Source organism: Bombina bombina, chromosome 1 (assembly GCF_027579735.1).
Source record: "Bombina bombina isolate aBomBom1 chromosome 1, aBomBom1.pri, whole genome shotgun sequence".
Lineage (NCBI taxonomy): Eukaryota > Metazoa > Chordata > Amphibia > Anura > Bombinatoridae > Bombina > Bombina bombina.
This window is the reverse complement of record NC_069499.1, coordinates 1,240,396,078-1,240,418,355: the sequence shown is the minus strand read 5'-3', so window position 1 is coordinate 1,240,418,355 and position 22,278 is coordinate 1,240,396,078. Positions and strand designations below refer to the sequence as shown.

The following is a 22,278-nucleotide window of genomic DNA, read 5'->3' as shown; positions in this document are numbered from 1 at the left end:
TGGTGCAGAGAGGTAGATTTGGGTGTCGTCAGCATACAAATGATATTGAAACCCGTGGGACTTTATTAGGGAACCTAATGATGATGTGTAGTTTGATAAATCAACTTTATTTAGTGAATATATTCTATGACATTATCCTGATATTATTATCCTTATGGATATCAAAGCCATATAAAAATAATTTTCATCATGATATAAATTTAAAAATATATACCAAAGGTGGTTTGAATATTATACAAATCATATACCTATACAGCTGTTTTACCATATATCTTCACTATACATGCACATTGCGCACTATGAAGTTTATAGTGTGCAGCCAGTGTGCATGCATTGCATAGTATATAACTGGTGGTCAGATCTGCAGACTAACTGAGCTGGCACTGTGACTGCGCACTCTATGCTAATGACAACTTGAATCTGTCTGTGCTTTGCTCGCACTGAGCACTCTCTCTCTGTCCTCATCCCAGTTCCACTAGCTGGTGCGCAGACGCAGGCAGCCCGCCTCCCTCCTGGTGTCTCCATGTCAATCCACGACGGAGTAGGAGGACTGTCTGTGTGACAGTGACAGATGGCCATGGCGGGTGCAGCACGTGGGCTGGCGGACGGCTTTCCATTCCTGGACACTGGTCACCCAAGTCACTTCAGTGTCTGTCACATCCAAAACGGTTGCATGTACCTCTCTTTCTTGGCGGCCGCCGCTTCAGTGCTGCACCTAAGCCCAGTATCGACAACAAAAACCTTTGAATATGGGTTTCATTAGGTGCAACACTGAAGCAGCGGCCGCCAAGAAAGAAAGATACATGCTTTCTTGATGTGATACTGCAAAGATGCGACCGCACAGGATTCTTCTGCCACCAGGAGGTTAACCTCTCTTCTTTATTGCCGCACACACATCCGTAGGAGCCTAAGGGGAGGGTAGCTGGTATTTCTGTAAGGGGAAGGTTGTCTTCTTGTTGTGCGGCGGTGCCTGTGCAGGGCGACCGCGGGGCTAAGATAACTGGCCCCGGCCCACCGGGCATTTGCCCGATATGCCCAACGCTCAGTCCGGGCCTGGATTAAGGGCAGAATAGTAGGAGTTCAAGATGAACTTGTAGTGAAGAAAGTCAGCTGAACTCCGATATTTTCTCCAGTGCCACTCATCAGTACAGGAACATCTGCATAGGTACCGTGTTAGAGGTGTATGCCAGGTGTATGCTGAGAAAGAGTGTGTGATTTCCGAGTTATGGTAGGAGGGGCCAGATTGTCAAGGACCGATGTAAGGGTGGAATTATAGTGGCAGATTGGTCAGGGCAGGAAAAGGAGGAGATGGATGAGAGGAGAGGTTCGAGGGTATTAGCGACCCCCCAATAAAGTTTATTTTCTAGTACAGACAAGTCCCTCTCTCAAAAAATATATTTATTGTATCTGTATAGTCAGGTGATCACTGTGGTAACAGTAAACAACTTGCAAGAAAAAAAAGTGGTTTTATTTTTGGACTGAAAAATGGGGCCTCTCTAATCTATATTATAACCCCCAAAAGTCCATATAGGCCACTATTTACCATGTGGCTACCCATTGATGATAATTTAGTAAGGTGATCAAAATAACAACAGTCGTCACTTGGCCATGCTTAGTATTATTTACTAAAGTCTAAGAGAAAAAAATATATATATTTTTTTTACAGTTTTTGCCACAGTTATCTCATATGTCAAGAATTATAAATGTAATTGTAATAATGGTATAGTGTGAATCTGCTGAAAATAAAAAAAAAAAATTTGTGAGGGTCATTCACTAAAATTTGTAGCTAAAAAAGCTAAAAACTTTGGTGAAAAAAAGACTTAACCGCAAAAGAGTTAAGTGCTCTCTGTTCATTTAGGGCCCAGCGATTTAAATGATCTATGATACTCAAGTACATATATTCTTGCAATTTACCCTGTTATTGCTTTTGGATAACCCCATTATGCCATCTCACAAGGTTATCCAATCCATCTTAATGGTAAAGAATATGTATTTTATACAGTTAAACTGTAAGATCATGTAGAACTTACTTGGAGAAGATGTTCTTGCACGGGTCTGGATAAGCCATGGTCCCAAATTCTGACACCACTATCCTGTTGGACTCCATATTGGTATTATATGTGTTATCGTCTGGTAATGTGATAGTGGTTGAGAGTAAAATGTTGTTAATGGGGTAGCATGTCTGTGAACAATATGATGAGGATAGATTAACAGTCATATGCTCCCAATCAAATTCAGGTTTATGTATTTGTAACCAGGAGAGCCCAAGGATAATAGGATAAAGAGGACTTGGTATAATGTCAAAGCTAATTGACTCCCGGTGTCCAGTGTTAGAATGCATGAGTAAAGGTATGGTTTCTAAAGTTATGGGCCCTGTTGAAAGAGTAGAGCCATCCACCAAATTAATAGAGACAGGAGACTGTTTTGCTTGTGTAGGTATTTTATTACTATTTACAAGGTGAAAATCTATATAATTCCCTGATGCACCAGTATCGATAACTGCGTCAATCTTTATACTGTGTTGATCCCACTGTAAGGTAAGAGGTATAGATATATGAGGTGGTGTTAGCTTTGTTAAAGATAAAGTAAGAGAGTTCTTTAACAAAGGACAGGCATTCACATCATGCTCTGGGGCAGCGCAGTACATGCACAATCTATGTGCTCTTCTTCTTCCTTTTTCCTCTGCTGAGAGGGGGCCTCTAATGAAGCCGATATCCATGGGAGAATCAGTCTCCTTAGGAAGACTTGAGGAAGGATTATAGCGTCTATAAGAAGCTGGTGGATTATTTGCCCTTTCTTGTTTGCGTTCGCGCAACCGTCTGTCAATAGTGGTACAGTGGATGAATAAATCTTCCAATCTCTCTGGGACACCTGTGCGAGACAGTTCATCCTTGATGTCCTCAGAGAGCCCAGCTCTAAATTGGTGTTTAAGTGAAGGTTCATTCCACTTAGAATCAATTGCATATATTTTAAACTGTGAGATGTAATTCTCAACTGGTTGTCTGCCTTGTCGCAGGGCCCTTAGAGAGGTTTCTGCAGACTCCTGCTTGAATGGATCATCATAAAGCAATAAAAATGCTGTTAAGAATTCCTGTATGGAATTTAGTATGGGGTTTTGTGTTTCAAACAGGCTGTCCGCCCAAGCACGGGGCTCACCCCTCAAATAAGAAATTGTTGTTAGAACCTTTATTCTGTCATTGTTATATGTTCTTGGTTTAAGTTCAAACAATAAAAGGCAAGCGTTTCTAAACTCTTTAAATGTAGCTCTATTACCAGTGAATTTGTCTGGCAATGAAACCTGAGGCTCAGGGAGTACTTCTGTATGTGCAGGTTTAGCTGTATAGAACTCTCTAAAACAATCTCTCAGTACCTGGTTTTCAGTTTGAACCTCCCTGAGTGTTTGAGTGATAGTATCCATACGTTGTGAAAGAGTGGTAACCTGATTTGCTAAATCATTCACATCCATAATTGCTTATAACCTCTAGATTTAGGCTGGATTATTATATCAGCAATGTATTATTTATTTTGAACTAAAGAGGATTTTCTATAAGCGACTAGGATATTGTGGTAATCAAAATATAATAATGGTTGTATTTGTATCAGAGGTGCTATCTCACATCAGCTGATGTTAAGTTAACCCCTATGAAGTTGTTATGTGCCAAGAGAGAGTTCAGGTACAGACACAAAGTCAGCTTTAACTCAATAGGCAGGATATAAGTATGAGACAAAGATTGGTAAGTTATGGTTCAGAGGAACAATGTCAATACTTGCAAGAGAAATAGTAAATAACAGCATATGCCCAATATACAACCTGGCACCTAGTTCCAGCTTAAGTTTGTACACGGTTCCTGCAGAGATAGGTTAACTGTAGAGGCTTGAGTGTGAGCAGAGATCAGACAAACAGCGTGTCTCTGTGATGTGAGCTGAAGCGGCAATACCCTCTGTGCTGGGACCGGCAATAGCTGATGACGTCAGCGGGTGAGACACAGGCAGCGTCTCACTCGATGTGAAGCACTGAACTGACAGGGAGAGTGAGCACAGCGTCAGGTTACAACGAGGTGAGCTTGGAGCCGGATTGGCTCAGTATACACAAGGTTAGTGTATTCAATAATCCAGCAAAAGGAATAGTAGTTGAGGATCTTAAATAGGGTAGAGAGGATGTAAGGGGCCAATAGGAAGGAGGCAAAAGAGGATCTGACAATGGGGATCAGTTCATGTCTAACTAAGCTTGTGAGTGTGGCTTTGGCGGAGTGCGCGGGGAGTAGAGTCAGAGAGGCAGTCAGTCTAGACCAGTGTTTGATCATAAAGTCTATTACCGGATATTCATGCTGTTTCCTATTAAGGCACCGTTTAGGGTCCCAAAGAATCATGTCCCGTGGGATAATTCCTGCTTCCTGTTTCCAGTTGAGTCCAAATAATGTCTTTGTTAGGGTCGTTGAGAAGTGCAGTCTGTGCTAATCTAGCTGCCTGATAATAGTGCTTAAGGTTTGGGGCCCCTACCCCCCCAACTGTCTGTTCCTAGAGAGGATTGCCAAAGGGATTCTAGCCTTTTTGTTTCCCCTTATAAAACTAATTAAATGCTTTTGTAGGTCGTCCAAGTCTGGAGCTGGTATTCTAATTGGTAGGGTGTGAAATAGATATAAGATCCTTGGTAATATCATCATTTTGACTGCCGACAGTCTACCAAACGATGAGCTTGTGGTTAGATTGATCCCTAAGTATCTGAGGAGGTTTTTAGCCCATTTAAATTCAAAATTGGCCTCAATCAGTTTTTTGGTATGATCCGGGAGGTGTATAGGTAATGCTTCGCATTTCTCCAGGTTAATTTTATAGAAAGGTGTAATTTTAGAGATGTTTTTAAGGTGGAAGCAGCAAGATTTAGCCAAGGACTGAATGTGAGGAGTGAAAGAAAGATCTGAGACAAATGTGAACCCAAGACATTGGGCATGCGGGGTAGGGGTAATGATAGAGTTGTCTACAGTTATAGAGAGATTGGAGGTGGAGATTTTGGAAGAAGGGGGGAAAATAAGGAGCGGACATCCAGGAAGAGATGTGAGAAAGACAGTTAGTGACAATTGCTAGCAAGGATGGAGATAGGTCTGGTGCAGAGAGGTAGATTTGGGTGTCGTCAGCATACAAATGATATTGAAACCCGTGGGACTTTATTAGGGAACCTAATGATGATGTGTAGTTTGATAAATCAACTTTATTTAGTGAATATATTCTATGACATTATCCTGATATTATTATCCTTATGGATATCAAAGCCATATAAAAATAATTTTCATCATGATATAAATTTAAAAATATATACCAAAGGTGGTTTGAATATTATACAAATCATATACCTATACAGCTGTTTTACCATATATCTTCACTATACATGCACATTGCGCACTATGAAGTTTATAGTGTGCAGCCAGTGTGCATGCATTGCATAGTATATAACTGGTGGTCAGATCTGCAGACTAACTGAGCTGGCACTGTGACTGCGCACTCTATGCTAATGACAACTTGAATCTGTCTGTGCTTTGCTCGCACTGAGCACTCTCTCTCTGTCCTCATCCCAGTTCCACTAGCTGGTGCGCAGACGCAGGCAGCCCGCCTCCCTCCTGGTGTCTCCATGTCAATCCACGACGGAGTAGGAGGACTGTCTGTGTGACAGTGACAGATGGCCATGGCGGGTGCAGCACGTGGGCTGGCGGACGGCTTTCCATTCCTGGACACCGGTCACCCAAGTCACTTCAGTGTCTGTCACATCCAAAACGGTTGCATGTACCTCTATTTCTCAGCGGCCGCCGCTTCAGTGCTGCACCTAAGCCCAGTATCGACAACAAAAACCTTTGAATATGGGTTTCATTAGGTGCAACACTGAAGCAGCGGCCGCCAAGAAAGAAAGATACATGCTTTCTTGATGTGATACTGCAAAGATGCGACCGCACAGGATTCTTCTGCCACCAGGAGGTTAACCTCTCTTCTTTATTGCCGCACACACATCCGTAGGAGCCTAAGGGGAGGGTAGCTGGTATTTCTGTAAGGGGAAGGTTGTCTTCTTGTTGTGCGGCGGTGCCTGTGCAGGGCGACCGCGGGGCTAAGATAACTGGCCCCGGCCCACCGGGCATTTGCCCGATATGCCCAACGCTCAGTCCGGGCCTGGATTAAGGGCAGAATAGTAGGAGTTCAAGATGAACTTGTAGTGAAGAAAGTCAGCTGAACTCCGATATTTTCTCCAGTGCCACTCATCAGTACAGGAACATCTGCATAGGTACCGTGTTAGAGGTGTATGCCAGGTGTATGCTGAGAAAGAGTGTGTGATTTCCGAGTTATGGTAGGAGGGGCCAGATTGTCAAGGACCGATGTAAGGGTGGAATTATAGTGGCAGATTGGTCAGGGCAGGAAAAGGAGGAGATGGATGAGAGGAGAGGTTCGAGGGTATTAGCGACCCCCCAATAAAGTTTATTTTCTAGTACAGACAAGTCCCTCTCTCAAAAAATATATTTATTGTATCTGTATAGTCAGGTGATCACTGTGGTAACAGTAAACAACTTGCAAGAAAAAAAAGTGGTTTTATTTTTGGACTGAAAAATGGGGCCTCTCTAATCTATATTATAACCCCCAAAAGTCCATATAGGCCACTATTTACCATGTGGCTACCCATTGATGATAATTTAGTAAGGTGATCAAAATAACAACAGTCGTCACTTGGCCATGCTTAGTATTATTTACTAAAGTCTAAGAGAAAAAAATATATATTTTTTTTTACAGTTTTTGCCACAGTTATCTCATATGTCAAGAATTATAAATGTAATTGTAATAATGGTATAGTGTGAATCTGCTGAAAATAAAAAATAAAAATTTGTGAGGGTCATTCACTAAAATTTGTAGCTAAAAAAGCTAAAAACTTTGGTGAAAAAAAGACTTAACCGCAAAAGAGTTAAGTGCTCTCTGTTCATTTAGGGCCCAGCGATTTAAATGATCTATGATACTCAAGTACATATATTCTTGCAATTTACCCTGTTATTGCTTTTGGATAACCCCATTATGCCATCTCACAAGGTTATCCAATCCATCTTAATGGTAAAGAATATGTATTTTATACAGTTAAACTGTAAGATCATGTAGAACTTACTTGGAGAAGATGTTCTTGCACGGGTCTGGATAAGCCATGGTCCCAAATTCTGACACCACTATCCTGTTGGACTCCATATTGGTATTATATGTGTCACTGCGGAGGAATTTACTTCTGTAGTAGACTTCACCTGCCAATCAACAAACAAGAATTTTAAGTGCTCATTTTGCAAGAAAACAAGCACGTTGTTTGCTGTTTTTAACAGAACCTGTTTATTTTTATGTTTACTTTGATTTAACATATTTGTTTTTAACAAAAGAACAATGTTTAATACACCTTTAACCATGTTAAGTGAATGCATAAAGCTGTAATGTTCTGCATTATTATTATCATTTATTTGTATAGCACTGCAAAATTCTGTAGCGCATGGATTATATGTGCTAAAAAGACATAAGAGAATGCTATACACAATCTTATTGTGAGGTTTGTATGCTATTTAGTCTGTGTGGTACTGGGTATCTGCCTTTGTCTGTGTGCATCAGTCTTTGTGACTCTATATAAGGGCATATTTATATTATATTTATATGCTTGTATCACTATCATATGTTATAAAACATAAATTGTTCCACTTTCTTGCAGGACTGTCTTAGCCTTAATGTACTCAAACACAGACACACATACTCATGCATGCACTTATATACACAAACACACACACATACTGTATATAATACCTCACAACATTTCAAAAGCCAAAAGAGGGACACCCCCCCACACACACACTGAGCAAAAGTGTGATATGTGGTGGGCAGGAGCAGGGATGGGGTCTGCGGAGTGGGCTTAACAAGTGACAGAACATAACACACATTAAAAAAAGTATAAGTAGAAGTATAACTGAGTTTTGTTACTAGGGGGATGCTTTCTGGTTGCCTAAGTAACTACACCAAGCCTCCTTTCCCAGTCTGCAACCGGTAATGTGTGCAGACTTTGCTTAAAGCAAGTTTTAACTGACGGCAGAAGGAAATTACCTTGATGCCGATCCAGTATGTCATTCTTTGTTGAAAATCAGTATGACTTTCCTTCATCAATCATAACTTTTAGTGTAAATCGAGTTATCGCCGTTATAAATCAATTTCTGTCAGTCCACAAATTCAACCCTTTTTTATCTTTTTATTCTGTCTCTATCACGTGTTTCGATTATCCTATTGAAAATCTGGCCGTTAGGCAGCCGTCACTCCATGTCACGCGCCTCCTTTATCATCTGCGCATACGCTATATTTTTTTCCTTACATGGAATCCCTTGTGCGCTCCCGTTTCGCTCATGCGTATTGGCATCATGGAGGAAATCACATACTAACAGATTAACGCATGCACATTGGATAATGCATGCGCAGTAGAGTGCAATCGCCGATTTGCGCAGGCGCAGTTAATCTGAGCATTGTAAACTCATGATTTTGAGAGATGTATAGAGAGGGTGGGACCGATCTATATGTAACAGACCAGCGAAGCAGGAAATATAGGTTGGGAGGAGTCACCATCGAAACCGATAAATATATATAAATTGAAAAATATAAAAGTAATAGAAAATAAAAGTTAGAGATTAGCCTATGGTAAGATTAAATAATGCATTGATGTCTTCAAAATCTTCAGACTTTACCTTCACAAGGCAGTTGGAACAGTATATAAATCCCACAAAAACTTAAGCCCTGTATACAACTTTCAAATAATTTACTTATGCTCCAGAACGGTTTAGAGACCACTACAGATCACTCTGCAAAAATTCAGCTGACTAGACAGCAGACACATTGCCCTGGCTGCTGCTGCACCCCCCCCCCCCCTACACACAGTGATCTGACGTTTTTCTACTTTTAGTGTAGCAACGGTTTGATATCAGCCTGCCCCTTGTACCCTCACCCTCCTGCCTTGGTAGTAACATGATTCCTTAGACCACCACCACTGCCCAGTAACTACTTAGCCTCACCCCCAAGGCTCTACTCCAGGCCTGCGGACCCCCTTTTTATTAAAAACAAAGAAAAAGAAAAGAACATTTTGGGAGGTATCTTATGGTCTCAATATGAATTGTAATAGCCCTGAGTCACCGTACACTAAAAATAGCACTTGGCTGTTTAAGTAATGTAAGCAATTTAACAAGTGATCAAATAGACGTTGGCAGCAGCTATTGGGGATTCCTGACTACGTGTTTACAAGCTGCAACACAAGAGGAATCTAGCTGTTAAAAAATAAAAAAATGCAAAGAGCAAATGTGTTTTTATTGTATAAAACATGTTACAGAAACTTAGGCCTAGATTTGGAGTTTGGCGGTAGAAGGGCTGTTAACGCTCCGCGGGTTTTTTTCTGGCCGCACCATAAATTTAACTCTGGTATTGAGAGTTCAAACAAATGCTGCGTTAGGCTCCAAAAAAGGAGCGTAGAGCATTTTTACCGCAAATGCAACTCTCGATACCAGAGTTGCTTACGGACGCGGCCAGCCTCAAAAACGTGCTCGTGCACGATATCCCCATAGGAAACAATGGGGCTGTTTGAGCTGAAAAAAAACCTAACACCTGCAAAAAAGCAGCGTTCAGCTCCTAACGCAGCCCCATTGTTTCCTATGGGGAAACACTTCCTACGTCTGCACCTAACACTCTAACATGTACCCCGAGTCTAAACATCCCTAACCTTACACTTATTAACCCCTAATCTGTCGCCCCCGCTATCGCTGACCCCTGCATATTTTTTTTAACCCCTAATCTGCCGCTCCGTAAACCGCCGCAACCTACGTTATCCCTATGTACCCCTAATCTGCTGCCCTAACATCGCCGACCCCTATATTATATTTATTAACCCCTAATCTGCCCCCCACAACGTCGCCTCCACCTGCCTACACTTATTAACCCCTAATCTGCCGAGCGGACCGCACCGCTACTATAATAAAGTTATTAACCCCTAATCCGCCTCACTAACCCTATCATAAATAGTATTAACCCCTAATCTGCCCTCCCTAACATCGCCGACACCTACCTTCAATTATTAACCCCTAATCTGACGACCGGAGCTCATCGCTACTATAATAAATGGATTAACCCCTAAAGCTAAGTCTAACCCTAACACTAACACCCCCCTAACTTAAATATAATTTACATCTAACGAAATAAATTAACTCTTATTAAATAAATAATTCCTATTTAAAGCTAAATACTTACCTGTAAAATAAATCCTAATATAGCTACAATATAAATTATAATTATATTATAGCTATTTTAGGATTAATATTTATTTTACAGGCAATTTTGTAATTATTTTAACCAGGTACAATAGCTATTAAATAGTTAAGAACTATTTAATAGTTACCTAGTTAAAATAATAACAAATTTACCTGTAAAATAAATCCTAACCTAAGATATAATTAAACCTAACACTACCCTATCAATAAATTAATTAATTAAATAAACTACCTACAATTACCTACAATTAACCTAACACTACACTATCACTAAATTAATTAAACACAATTCCTACAAATAAATACAATTAAATAAACTAGCTAAAGTACAAAAAATAAAAAAGAACTAAGTTACAAAAAATAAAAAAATATTTACAAACATAAGAAAAATATTACAACAATTTTAAACTAATTACACCTACTCTAAGCCCCCTAATAAAATAACAAAGCCCCCCAAAATAAAAAATTCCCTACCCTATTCTAAATTTAAAAAGTTACAAGCTCTTTTACCTTACCAGCCCTGAACAGGGCCCTTTGCGGGGCATGCCCCAAGAATTTCAGCTCTTTTGCCTGTAAAAAAAAACATACAATACCCCCCCCCCCAACATTACAACCCACCACCCACATACCCCTAATCTAACCCAAACCCCCCTTAAAGAAACCTAACACTAAGCCCCTGAAGATCTTCCTAACTTGTCTTCACCATCCAGGTATCACCGATCCGTCCTGGCTCCAACATCTTCATCCAACCCAAGCGGGGGTTGGCGATCCATCATCCGGTGGCTGAAGAGGTCCAGAAGAGGCTCCAAAGTCTTCCTCCTATCCGGCAAGAAGAGGACATCCGGACCGGCAAACATCTTCTCCAAGCGGCATCTTCGATCTTCTTCCATCCGGTGAGGAGCGGGTCCATCTTGAAGCAGGCGACGCGGATCCATCCTCTTCTTCCGTTGTCTCCCGACTAATGACGGTTCCTTTAAGGGACGTCATCCAAGATGGCGTCCCTCGAATTCCGATTGGCTGATAGGATTCTATCAGCCAATCGGAATTAAGGTAGGAATTTTCTGATTGGCTGATGGAATCAGCCAATCAGAATCAAGTTCAATCCGATTGGCTGATCCAATCAGCCAATCAGATTGAGCTCGCATTCTATTGGCTGTTCCGATCAGCCAATAGAATGCGAGCTCAATCTGATTGGCTGATTGGATCAGCCAATCGGATTGAACTTGATTCTGATTGGCTGATTCCATCAGCCAATCAGAAAATTCCTACCTTAATTCCGATTGGCTGATAGAATCCTATCAGCCAATCGGAATTCGAGGGACGCCATCTTGGATGACGTCCCTTAAAGGAACCGTCATTAGTCGGGAGACAACGGAAGAAGAGGATGGATCCGCGTCGCCTGCTTCAAGATGGACCCGCTCCGCACCGGATGAAAGAAGATCGAAGATGCCGCTTGGAGAAGATGTTTGCCAGTCCGGATGTCCTCTTCTTGCCGGATAGGAGGAAGACTTTGGAGCCTCTTCTGGACCTCTTCAGCCACCGGATGATGGATCGCCAACCCCCGCTTGGGTTGGATGAAGATGTTGGAGCCAGGACGGATCGGTGATACCTGGATGGTGAAGACAAGGTAGGAAGATCTTCAGGGGCTTAGTGTTAGGTTTCTTTAAGGGGGGTTTGGGTTAGATTAGGGGTATGTGGGTGGTGGGTTGTAATGTTGGGGGGGGGGGTATTGTATGTTTTTTTTTACAGGCAAAAGAGCTGAAATTCTTGGGGCATGCCCCGCAAAGGGCCCTGTTCAGGGCTGGTAAGGTAAAAGAGCTTGTAACTTTTTTAATTTAGAATAGGGTAGGGAATTTTTTATTTTGGGGGGCTTTGTTATTTTATTAGGGGGCTTAGAGTAGGTGTAATTAGTTTAAAATTGTTGTAATATTTTTCTTATGTTTGTAAATATTTTTTTATTTTTTGTAACTTAGTTCTTTTTTATTTTTTGTACTTTAGCTAGTTTATTTAATTGTATTTATTTGTAGGAATTGTGTTTAATTAATTTAGTGATAGTGTAGTGTTAGGTTAATTGTAGGTAATTGTAGGTAGTTTATTTAATTAATTTATTGATAGGGTAGTGTTAGGTTTAATTATATCTTAGGTTAGGATTTATTTTACAGGTAAATTTGTTATTATTTTAACTAGGTAACTATTAAATAGTTCTTAACTATTTAATAGCTATTGTACCTGGTTAAAATAATTACAAAGTTGCCTGTAAAATAAATATTAATCCTAAAATAGCTATAATATAATTATAATTTATATTGTAGCTATATTAGGATTTATTTTACAGGTAAGTATTTAGCTTTAAATAGGAATCATTTATTTAATAAGAGTTAATTTATTTCGTTAGATGTAAATTATATTTAACTTAGGGGGGTGTTAGAGTTAGGGTTAGACTTAGCTTTAGGGGTTAATCCATTTATTATAGTAGCGATGAGCTCCGGTCGTCAGATTAGGGGTTAATAATTGAAGGTAGGTGTCGGCGATGTTAGGGAGGGCAGATTAGGGGTTAATACTATTTATGATAGGGTTAGTGAGGCGGGTTAGGGGTTAATAACTTTATTATAGTAGCGGTGCGGTGGCGCTTTGCGGTCGGCAGATTAGGGGTTAATTATTTTAAGCAGCTGGCGGCGACGTTGTGGGGGGCAGGTTAGGGGTTAATAAATGTAATACAGGGGTCGGCGGGGTTAGGGGCAGCAGATTAGGGGTACATAAGTATAACGTAGGTGGCGGTCGGCAGATTAGGGGTTAAAATATTTTAATCGAGTGGCGGCGATGTGGGGGGAGCTCGGTTTAGGGGTACATAGGTAGTTTATGGGTGTTAGTGTACTTTAGGGTACAGTAGTTAAGAGCTTTATGAACCGGCGTTAGCCCAGAAAGCTCTTAACTCCTGCTATTTTCAGGCGGCTGGAGTTTTGTCGTTAGAGCTCTAACGCTCACTTCAGAAACGACTCTAAATACCGGCGTTAGGAAGATCCCATTGAAAAGATAGGATACGCAAATGGCGTAGGGGGATCTGTGGAATGGAAAAGTCGCGGCTGAAAAGTGAGCGTTAGACCCTTTAATCACTGACTCCAAATACCAGCGGGCGGCCAAAACCAGCGTTAGGAGCCTCTAACGCTGGTTTTGACGGCTACCGCCAAACTCCAAATCTAGGCCTTAGGAAGTTATGAGTGGTTTTGTTAAAGAATATTTTCATTTGTGTACTATGCACTACATATTTTTATTAGGCCTTAGCACACGTATACAGACATACACATTATATATACTATATATAAATGCATGTGTACATAATACTTTAAAGGGACAGTAGAGTCAAACTTAAACTCTCATGATTCAGATAGAGAATGCAATTTTAAACAACTGTCCACTTTACTTCTATTATGAAATTTGTTCTTTTGGTATCATTTGTAGAAAATTCAGCTCCAGAGCAGCAATGGACTTCTAGGAGCTAGCTGAACACATGATATGACCCAATGACAAGAAGCATATAAGTGCAGTTACCAATCAGCAGCTAGCTCCCAGAAGACCATTGCTGCTCCTGGTAAGCTTCTCAATAAAAGATACCAAGAGAATGAAGCAAATGTGATCATAGTAAAAATAAGTAAATCAGAAAGTTGTTTAAAATTGTATGCTCTATCTGAATCATCAAAGATTCATTTTGGCATTATTGTCCTTTTAACAAATAGACTACTCATCTGATCGACATTTCCCCTTTTTAGTTTATAAAAAATCATAATTTTAATCCAGATGCAGTTTTATATATTCAACATTATCATCTATAAAAAGTATATAGGGGCCAATTTATCATATGTCTGGCGGACATGATTTGCTGTAACGAATCATGTCCGCCCGACATCGCTAAATGCTGGCACAATCGGCTGCTAGCAGGGGGTGTCAATCATCCCGACCGTATCGGGATGATTGCAGTCCACCACTAAGGAACAGCGATCTTGAGACCGCTGCTTCTTAACTTCTGTTTCCAGGGTAGATAGCAGCATCTGCTGCTTGTTAAATCTACCCCATAGTATACACTCCATCTCCCATCTATTCTGTTTGACACCATTGGGTTTATTTATCATAGTGTGAGCAGACCTAATACGATGTAGCGTATCATGTCCGCTGCACATCAATAACTGCTGACAGCATATGCTGTCGGCATGTATCATTGTATAAAGCAGTTCTTGTGAACTGCTTGTGCAATGCCATCCCCTGCAGATTTGCGGCCAATCAGCCGCTAGCAGGGGGTGTCAATCAACCTGATCGTATTCAATTGGGTTGATTTCTGTCCGCGGCCTCAGAGCAGGTGGACAAGTTATGGAGCAGCGGTCCCCATACGGAGCTTGATAAATCTGCCCCCATATATAAACGGTCACTTTGGAATTTAACTGGTCCATCTTTGAACTATATTTCAAATCAGTATTATTTATAAATGATGCCCCCTTAATGGGCTAGATTACAAGTGGCGCGCTGTTATGCGAGAGTAAAAAGGGGTTTATCGCGGCTCATTGCATGTCAGAAGTACTACGCGTATTACTAGTTGAAACTAAATGCGTTCACTTGAGCGCATTTGAATTTAACGCACATTGGGAAAGCACAACTTCAGAGCTCTGGTTTTACTGTTATGCTCAAATTTACATTTAAAAGTGTGGTTACACTCATAAAAACACTGTCTAATACAAAGTATTAAAATATAAAATTGCAAAAAAAGGTATAAGGACTCAGACAAATGAGGCTGCTTTCCTCCTCCCTCTCCACTCCTTGGGGTTCTATAAATAATGCTGGTCAGGTGGTCTGTAGAAGAAAGGGTTTCACTCCGGCATCTGACGAGCAATTATAGAAAGGCGCTTGTTTACTAGCATTGCCAACCCCGCCCTGCCCGCAGTGCTCAGTTTGTCGTGACTTCAGATGCTGCAGACTCCGGCAGATGTTTTGTGCGGAGATCTGCTAGTGCAGTGCTGAATCTGTGCAAGTAGTTTGTAGATCAGTGTGGGTAGAGCATGGTTATATCTGGGAACTTGACTTTGATTTCCCATGATTGTGTTTGCAGTGTAAACAGAGATGTGACCTGCCATGTGCGCAGAGTACCGTGAACTCAGTAAATGCTCTGACCCCGAATCAAGGGAATCAGAATCAAGCAGGGTATTCTGGTGATCTATTCTGCCTCAAAAGAGAATGAAGGAAAAAAAGGAAAGAAAAAGAGAAGGAAGGGGAGATAGAGGAAAAGGAAGAAAAAAAATAAAAAGTAACACAGGCATATTATCACCTATTTAAGTTACACGTACACTTAAAAAAAAAAAAAAAAAAAAAAAAGTGGGGGCACATGCACTAAAGGAAAGGGGACAATACCCCCATCTCTTAGCACATATCTTTCACATCACTTATTGTCTCACATATGGTTTACAGCTTTCACGATTTGTAACTTCCAAGCAGTACGCTTGGTCTTTGTTTACTGAGTATTTAATAGGCACTTAATTAATGGAAAAATTTGTTACACAAGGGAAATCTGACTCACCCAAAATGCCTGGGAAACTTAAATACAAGAAACCTAATATGGTAGATATAAGTGTAGATACCCCCAAATGATTCGGTTACGCTCTCTGTTGATACGCAATTATTGATATCAAAACTAACAGAAATATTTTCTCCTCAATTTGAGATAATTAAGAGAGATTTAAGTACTATTTCTACTGAAATAGGTATTTTGTCTTCGGAAAGATAAGCAAATCTCTACTAAAATATTGGAGGCAGGAAGCAGAATTTCAGATATGGAAGATCTGGTGAATATACATGAGACCACAATTGCAAAACAAGACAAAAAAAAAATAGCCTACAATTACGGCTGGAGGATCTTGAGGATCGCTCCAAACGTAATAATATAAGATTAGTAGGACTGCCAGAATTACCAGAATTTGAGGATTTGTTAAAATTTACCTCTACCACACTTCCTCAGGCGCTAGGTATACCATTACAAGCCTTACCTCTTGCTATAGAGAGCACATAGAATAGGACCTAAGAAATCCCTTACTGACGGAACTTTCAAAAACAGAATTTGTATATTTAAACTCTTGAAGTTCCAAGATAAGATAGAACTGTTGAGACCCACCAATTTTTTTAAAAAATAGAATTTTATTATTCTAAGATTTTTCTAGTGAGACCTCTTCTAAAAGAAGGTTAATGGCCCCTTATTGTTCTCAATTGATCAATAAAGGTATCAAAGCACATTTGATCTATCCAGCTCGAATTATAATAGAAGATAATGGTGGGCATCTCTCATTCAATAAAGTAGCTGAAATAAAAAAATACATTGAGGCTAACCAATTATAAGTCATACTTAATTGTGAGGTTAATATAATTAGATAGAAATTATGACAATGGCTCTTTCTGAGTTTTCTGTGTTTTTTTTTTGTATGTTCTCTCTCTCTCTCTCCCCCATTTTTTTCCCCACCCAATCAATTGCTTTGGTTGCGGTTTTTATCTTAGCCATTAGCGAATGAAAGGAGTTAATATTTTATCCTGGAATACTGGAGGAATATCTTCACCTATCAAACGTAAATTGATTATTAAAACATTAGCTAAGTTCAAACCAGATATAGTCTTTTTACAGGAGGAACTTATTAATATACAAGAGTCAGCAAAATTAAAGATAAAATGGGTATCGTGAGGTGATCTCCACAACTAGGATAAATAGAAAATGCGGGGTAGTGATTCTTTTGAATAAAGAATTGGAATATAATATAATAAAGATAGATATAGACCCCTTGCGCTAGATATATTCTTCTTCAAATTCAAATAAAAAATATAAATTTTATTTTATGTAATATTTATACCCCAAATAAATTCTCGGTTGAGTTCTGGGAAAAGATTAAAAATAAATGATTTCCCTTCAGTGATAATTTAATATTAGCTGGTGATTTTGATATGACAGTATGCCCAGAACTAGATAGATTTTCCAATAAAAATATGTCAGAATACAAGAAAAGTGCAAAATATTTTAAGAGTTTATGTTGTAATCTAAAATTTTAGATATGTGGAGAATTAGAAATCCAGGATACTATATCATTTTCGTGTGAATCAAAGGCTCATAGAACCTTTTCAAGAATTGATCTATTTTTAATTACTGAACCTTTGATGACATTTAAAATGGAAACAGCAATAGGAGAAATCATAATATCAGATCATGCAATTATCTATCTATCTTTTCCTACTATCTTTAATGACAAACCTCAAACACAGACTTTTCTCTTTCCTCGATATTTATATACGAACCCTAGATTTTGTATTTAGTTAAAAGCATATCTAAATATACAGACTAGAAAGAGTAAGGCGACTGAAATCAAACTATTAATAATAATCAAATTAGAAACGCATATAGAAAATATCATAAAGAGCGTACTAGGACGAATTGGGACATATACACTGAGTGTAAGAAAGAAAGAGATCTTTTTTTGAGACAGAAATCCCAAAAAAGGGACACTCAAGCAAAATTTAACTTGCATTATTCAGATAGAGCATGCCATTTTAAACAACTTTCTAATTTACTCCCTTTAACAAAATGTGCACAGTCTTTTTATATTTAAACTTTTTGAGTCACCAGCTCCTACTGAGCATGTGCAAGAATAAGTGTGCATGCATTTGTGAATGGCTGATGGCTGTCACATGGCACGTGTATGCATTTGTGATTGGCTGATGGCTGTCACATGGTAGAGGGGGAGTGGAAAAATACATAACTTAAAATTGTCAGAAAAAAAATCTACTACTCATTTGAAGTTCAGAGTAAGGCATCTATTTATCAAGCCGTCAACCGCAAATACACTCGAATTACGCAGCGTATTTGTGGCGAGCCTGATTCCCCTTAGTTATCAAACCCTACAGACCGGCAAAAGTAGAATTTAGTGACGTAACATACGATCCCCCGGACTCAGTCCAACACAGATCGATGCTTACATCACTCCAGATGTTCCGAATGCAAGTTTGGCACAATCTGACTACTTTTTATAGTTAACAAATGTCTAGCAGGTACGCTCGGCACTATTCCGGCCCAGCGTACCTGGTTTTCAATCCGCCGCCCTGGAGGTGGCGGATGCCATAGGAATCAATGGGAGTCTGAAAGCAGCGAAAGCTCATGTTCGCTGCTGCCTGATATCCCATTGATTCCTATGGTAATGTCTACACCTAACACCCTAACATGTACCCCCAGTCTAAACACCCCTAATCTGCCCCCCCCTACACCGCCGCAATCTATATTATACTTAACCCTTAAACCGCCGCTCCCGGAGCCCACTGCCACTCTAATAAACTTATTGACCCCCAAACAGCCGCTCCCGGAGCCCACAACCACTCTAACCACTCTAATAAACGTATTAACCCCTAAACCGCCGCTCACGGACCCCCGCAGCAACTAAATAAAGTGTTTAACCCCTAAACCGCCGCTCCCAGAGCCCACGCCACCTACATTATACTTATTAACCCCTAATCTGCCGCCCCCTACACCGCCACCATCTACATTACATTTATTAACCCCTAACCTGCCCCCCCTACACCGCCGCCACTATATTAAATTTATCAACCCCTAAACCTAAGTCTAACCCTAACACCCCCTAACTTAAATATAATTTAAATAAATCTAAATAAATATTCCTATAATTAACTAAATTATTCCTATTTAAAACTAAATACTTACCTATAAAATAAACCAAACTAATAGTTACATTGTAGCTAGCTTAGGATTTATTTTTATTTTACAGGCAAGTTTGTATTTATTTTAACTAGGTACAATAGTTATTAACTATTTAATAACTACCTAGTTAAAATAAATACAAAAGTACCTGTAAAATAAAACCTAACCTAAGTTACACTAACACCTAACACTAATCTATAATTAAATGAATTACCTACATTAACTACAATTAAATAAAATTAAATAAAATTATCTAAAGTACAAACCCCCCCCCACTAAATTACAGAAAATAATAAAATAATTACAAGATTTTTAAACTAATTACACCTAATCTAATCCCCCTAACAAAATAAAAAAGCCCCCCAAAATAAAAAAGCCCTACCCTACACTGAAATACAAATAGCTGTTAAAAGGGCTTTTTGAAGGGCATTGCCCCAAAGTAATCAGCTCTTTTACCTGAAAAAAAGGACAATACCCCCCCAACATTAAAACCCACCACCCACACACCCAACCCTACTCTAAAACACACCCAATCCCCCCTTAAAGAAACCTAACACTAACCCCTTGAAGATCACCTTACCTTGAGAAGTCTTCACCCAACCAGGCCGAGGTCCTCAACGAAGCCAGGCGAAGTGGTCCTCCAGACGGGTAGAAGTCTTCATCCAAGCCAGGCAGAAGAGGTCCTCCAGACGGGCAGAAGTCTTCATCCAGACGACATCTTCTATCTTCATCCATCCGGCGCGGAGCGGCTCCATCTTCAAGACATCCAACGCGGAGCATCCTCTTCATCCGACGGCTTCTTCAACAATGACGGGTCCTTTAAGTGACATCATCCACTATGGCGTCCCTTCAATTCCGATTGGCTGATCCAAATCCTATTGGTTGATGCAATCAGACAACAGGATTGAACTTGGAACAGCCAATAGAATGCAAGCTCAATCCTATTGGCTGATTGGTTAGGTTTTATTTTACAGGTACTTTTGTATTTATTTTAACTAGGTAGTTATTAAATAGTTAATAACTATTTAATAACTATTGGTACCTAGTTAAAATAAATGCAAACTTGCCTGTATTAGTTATATTGTAGCTATCTTAGGGTTTATTTTATAGGTAAGTATTTAGTTTTAAATAGGAAAAATTTAGTTAATGCTAGGAATATTTATTTAGATTTATTTTAATTATATTTAAGTTAGGGGGTGTTAGGGTTAGGGTTAGACTTAAGTTTAGGGGTTAATGCATTTCATATAGTGGCGACGTTGTAGGGGGGGGCAGATTAGGGGTTAATAAATTTAATATAGTGGCGGCGGTGTAGGGGGGGCAGATTAGGGGTTAATAAATATAATGTAGGTGGCGGCAGTGTAGGGGGCGGCAGATTAGAGACAGGACAGAACAAACACATACAGGAGGAATCGAGGGCCCTATTTTCGTGGGAATTTACAAACTAAAAATCAAGAGGATTTTTGGGCAAGGATTAAGATCCCCCAATTAAGTCCTGAGGACTTGTCTTTAATCAATGCCCCAATCTCTGAAGAAGAGATAAGGCAAGTCATAGCCTAAAATTAAATAAAGCAACTGGGCCCGATCGAATTCCAGCAGAACTTTTTAAATCTCTAGGTGAAGAATTATTACCAATATTAGGTAAATTGTATAATTTTTATTATATGATGGAAAATCCCATTTCAAATTATTTTTCAGCAGCTAATATATCACTTATTTGTAAGCAGGGTAAGAACCCTGGAAGATCCAGCATCATATAGACCCATCTCTGTACTTAATACAGAATATAAAATCCTAACATCTATTATATCTTTGAGACTCTCTTCTTATTTACATAAAATCATTCATCTAGATCAGACTGGATTTATGACGACTAGAAACTCGGCAAAATATATAAGAAAACTTGTCAGTGGTTTGGACTATGCTTGGAATATAGATAAAGATAGTGTGAAGACCCTGTTGCAAGATTCAGGTGTTCTTTCTCTGGACGCGGTTAAAACTTTTTATTCCATTGTATGGGTCTATCTCTTTAGCGCATTAGAGAACTTTGGTATTAAGGGGCAATTTGCACAATTTATACATAGATTATATTCAAATCCAGTATCCTATCTTCTTATAAACGGAACTCATTCTTCTCAAATAACTTTACAGAGAGGTACAAGACAAGGATGCCCTCTATCGCACCTATTGTTCAATATTGCCTTAGAACCCTTAGCAATCTGATTTCAAGATGTATTAGCTGGGATATCATTAAGTACCCTGCAATTTAAGATTTTATTGTATGCAGATGATGTTCTGTTGTTTTTAGATAATGTATATCTGGCTATTCCTGTGGTTATGCAGTGTCTAGAGGATGTTAGTGCATTTCAGGATATAAGGTGAATATAGAAAAAAGTGAATTAATGTGTATAGGTACTATACCTAATCACTTACCCAGGATTCCATTTAAAATAGTAGATTCTATTAGATATTTAGGTTTAGAGTTACATAGAAATCATAAACACTGGTATAAGGCCAATTATACTCTATTATTTCAAAAGATTGAAAATGATCTCCAGTTATGGGCTTCATTCCCTTTATCTATCACAGCTCAGGTCAATCTAATTAAAACAATAGTCTTTCTGCGTCTACTTTACCCCATTCAAAATCTTCCCCTATTTATATTAAATATAGATCTGAAGAAGATATATTCATATTTCTCTAAATTTATTTGGAACAATAAAAAGTCACAAATTGCGTTGTTAAGATTAATGCAAAACATAGGATGTGCCAGATTGGTGCTTCCTAATCTCAGATTATATCATTTAGCAGCTTTAGTCAAGACAGCAATAGATTGGATCGCGGGGACAAATATAATCTCATCTGTGGATCTGGAGTCTGTCTTAACCTCCCCATTTTCTTTAATATTGATTCTACATTGTCAACCTTGGAAATTTCCTTCTAATATTATATCAATTAAGAATGTGGTACTTGCGTGGCACAAGTGTTGTGCAATTTTGGGTATTGATTATACCTACTCTGAATTTCTACCCATAATTAGTAATCCTCTGTTTTCACCAGGTATTTAACAAAGAGTTTTTAAAGAATGGGAAGAAAAAGGCTTGCAAATGGTGAGTCAGTTATTGGATGGAGAATATTGAATACATATGTCTGAAACAATTTTTCTTAATTATGAGCTGCCACGGTCTAATTTGTTTGCTTATTTTCAAATTCGTCATTTTATTTCTTCTCAGAATTTGCAATTTTCACTTGCTAATGCATGGTCTG

At 39.2% G+C, this 22,278-nt stretch overlaps 1 protein-coding gene across 2 annotated transcripts in view; it reads right to left on the bottom strand.

Annotated features, from left to right (window-relative positions):
• The window catches only part of BCO1 (beta-carotene oxygenase 1), a 228,237-nt gene that overhangs the window by 149,031 nt on the left and 56,928 nt on the right, over window positions 1–22,278 (bottom strand). Inside the window, exon 3 of one of the 2 annotated variants that reach the window (XM_053700662.1) lies at window positions 7,130–7,259. In XM_053700662.1, coding sequence (XP_053556637.1) covers window positions 7,130–7,259 — 130 coding nt within the window. Of the gene's footprint in view, window positions 1–2,030; window positions 2,119–7,129; window positions 7,260–22,278 lie in introns of those variants that run through there. The other variant, XM_053700667.1, reaches the window with a different exon arrangement.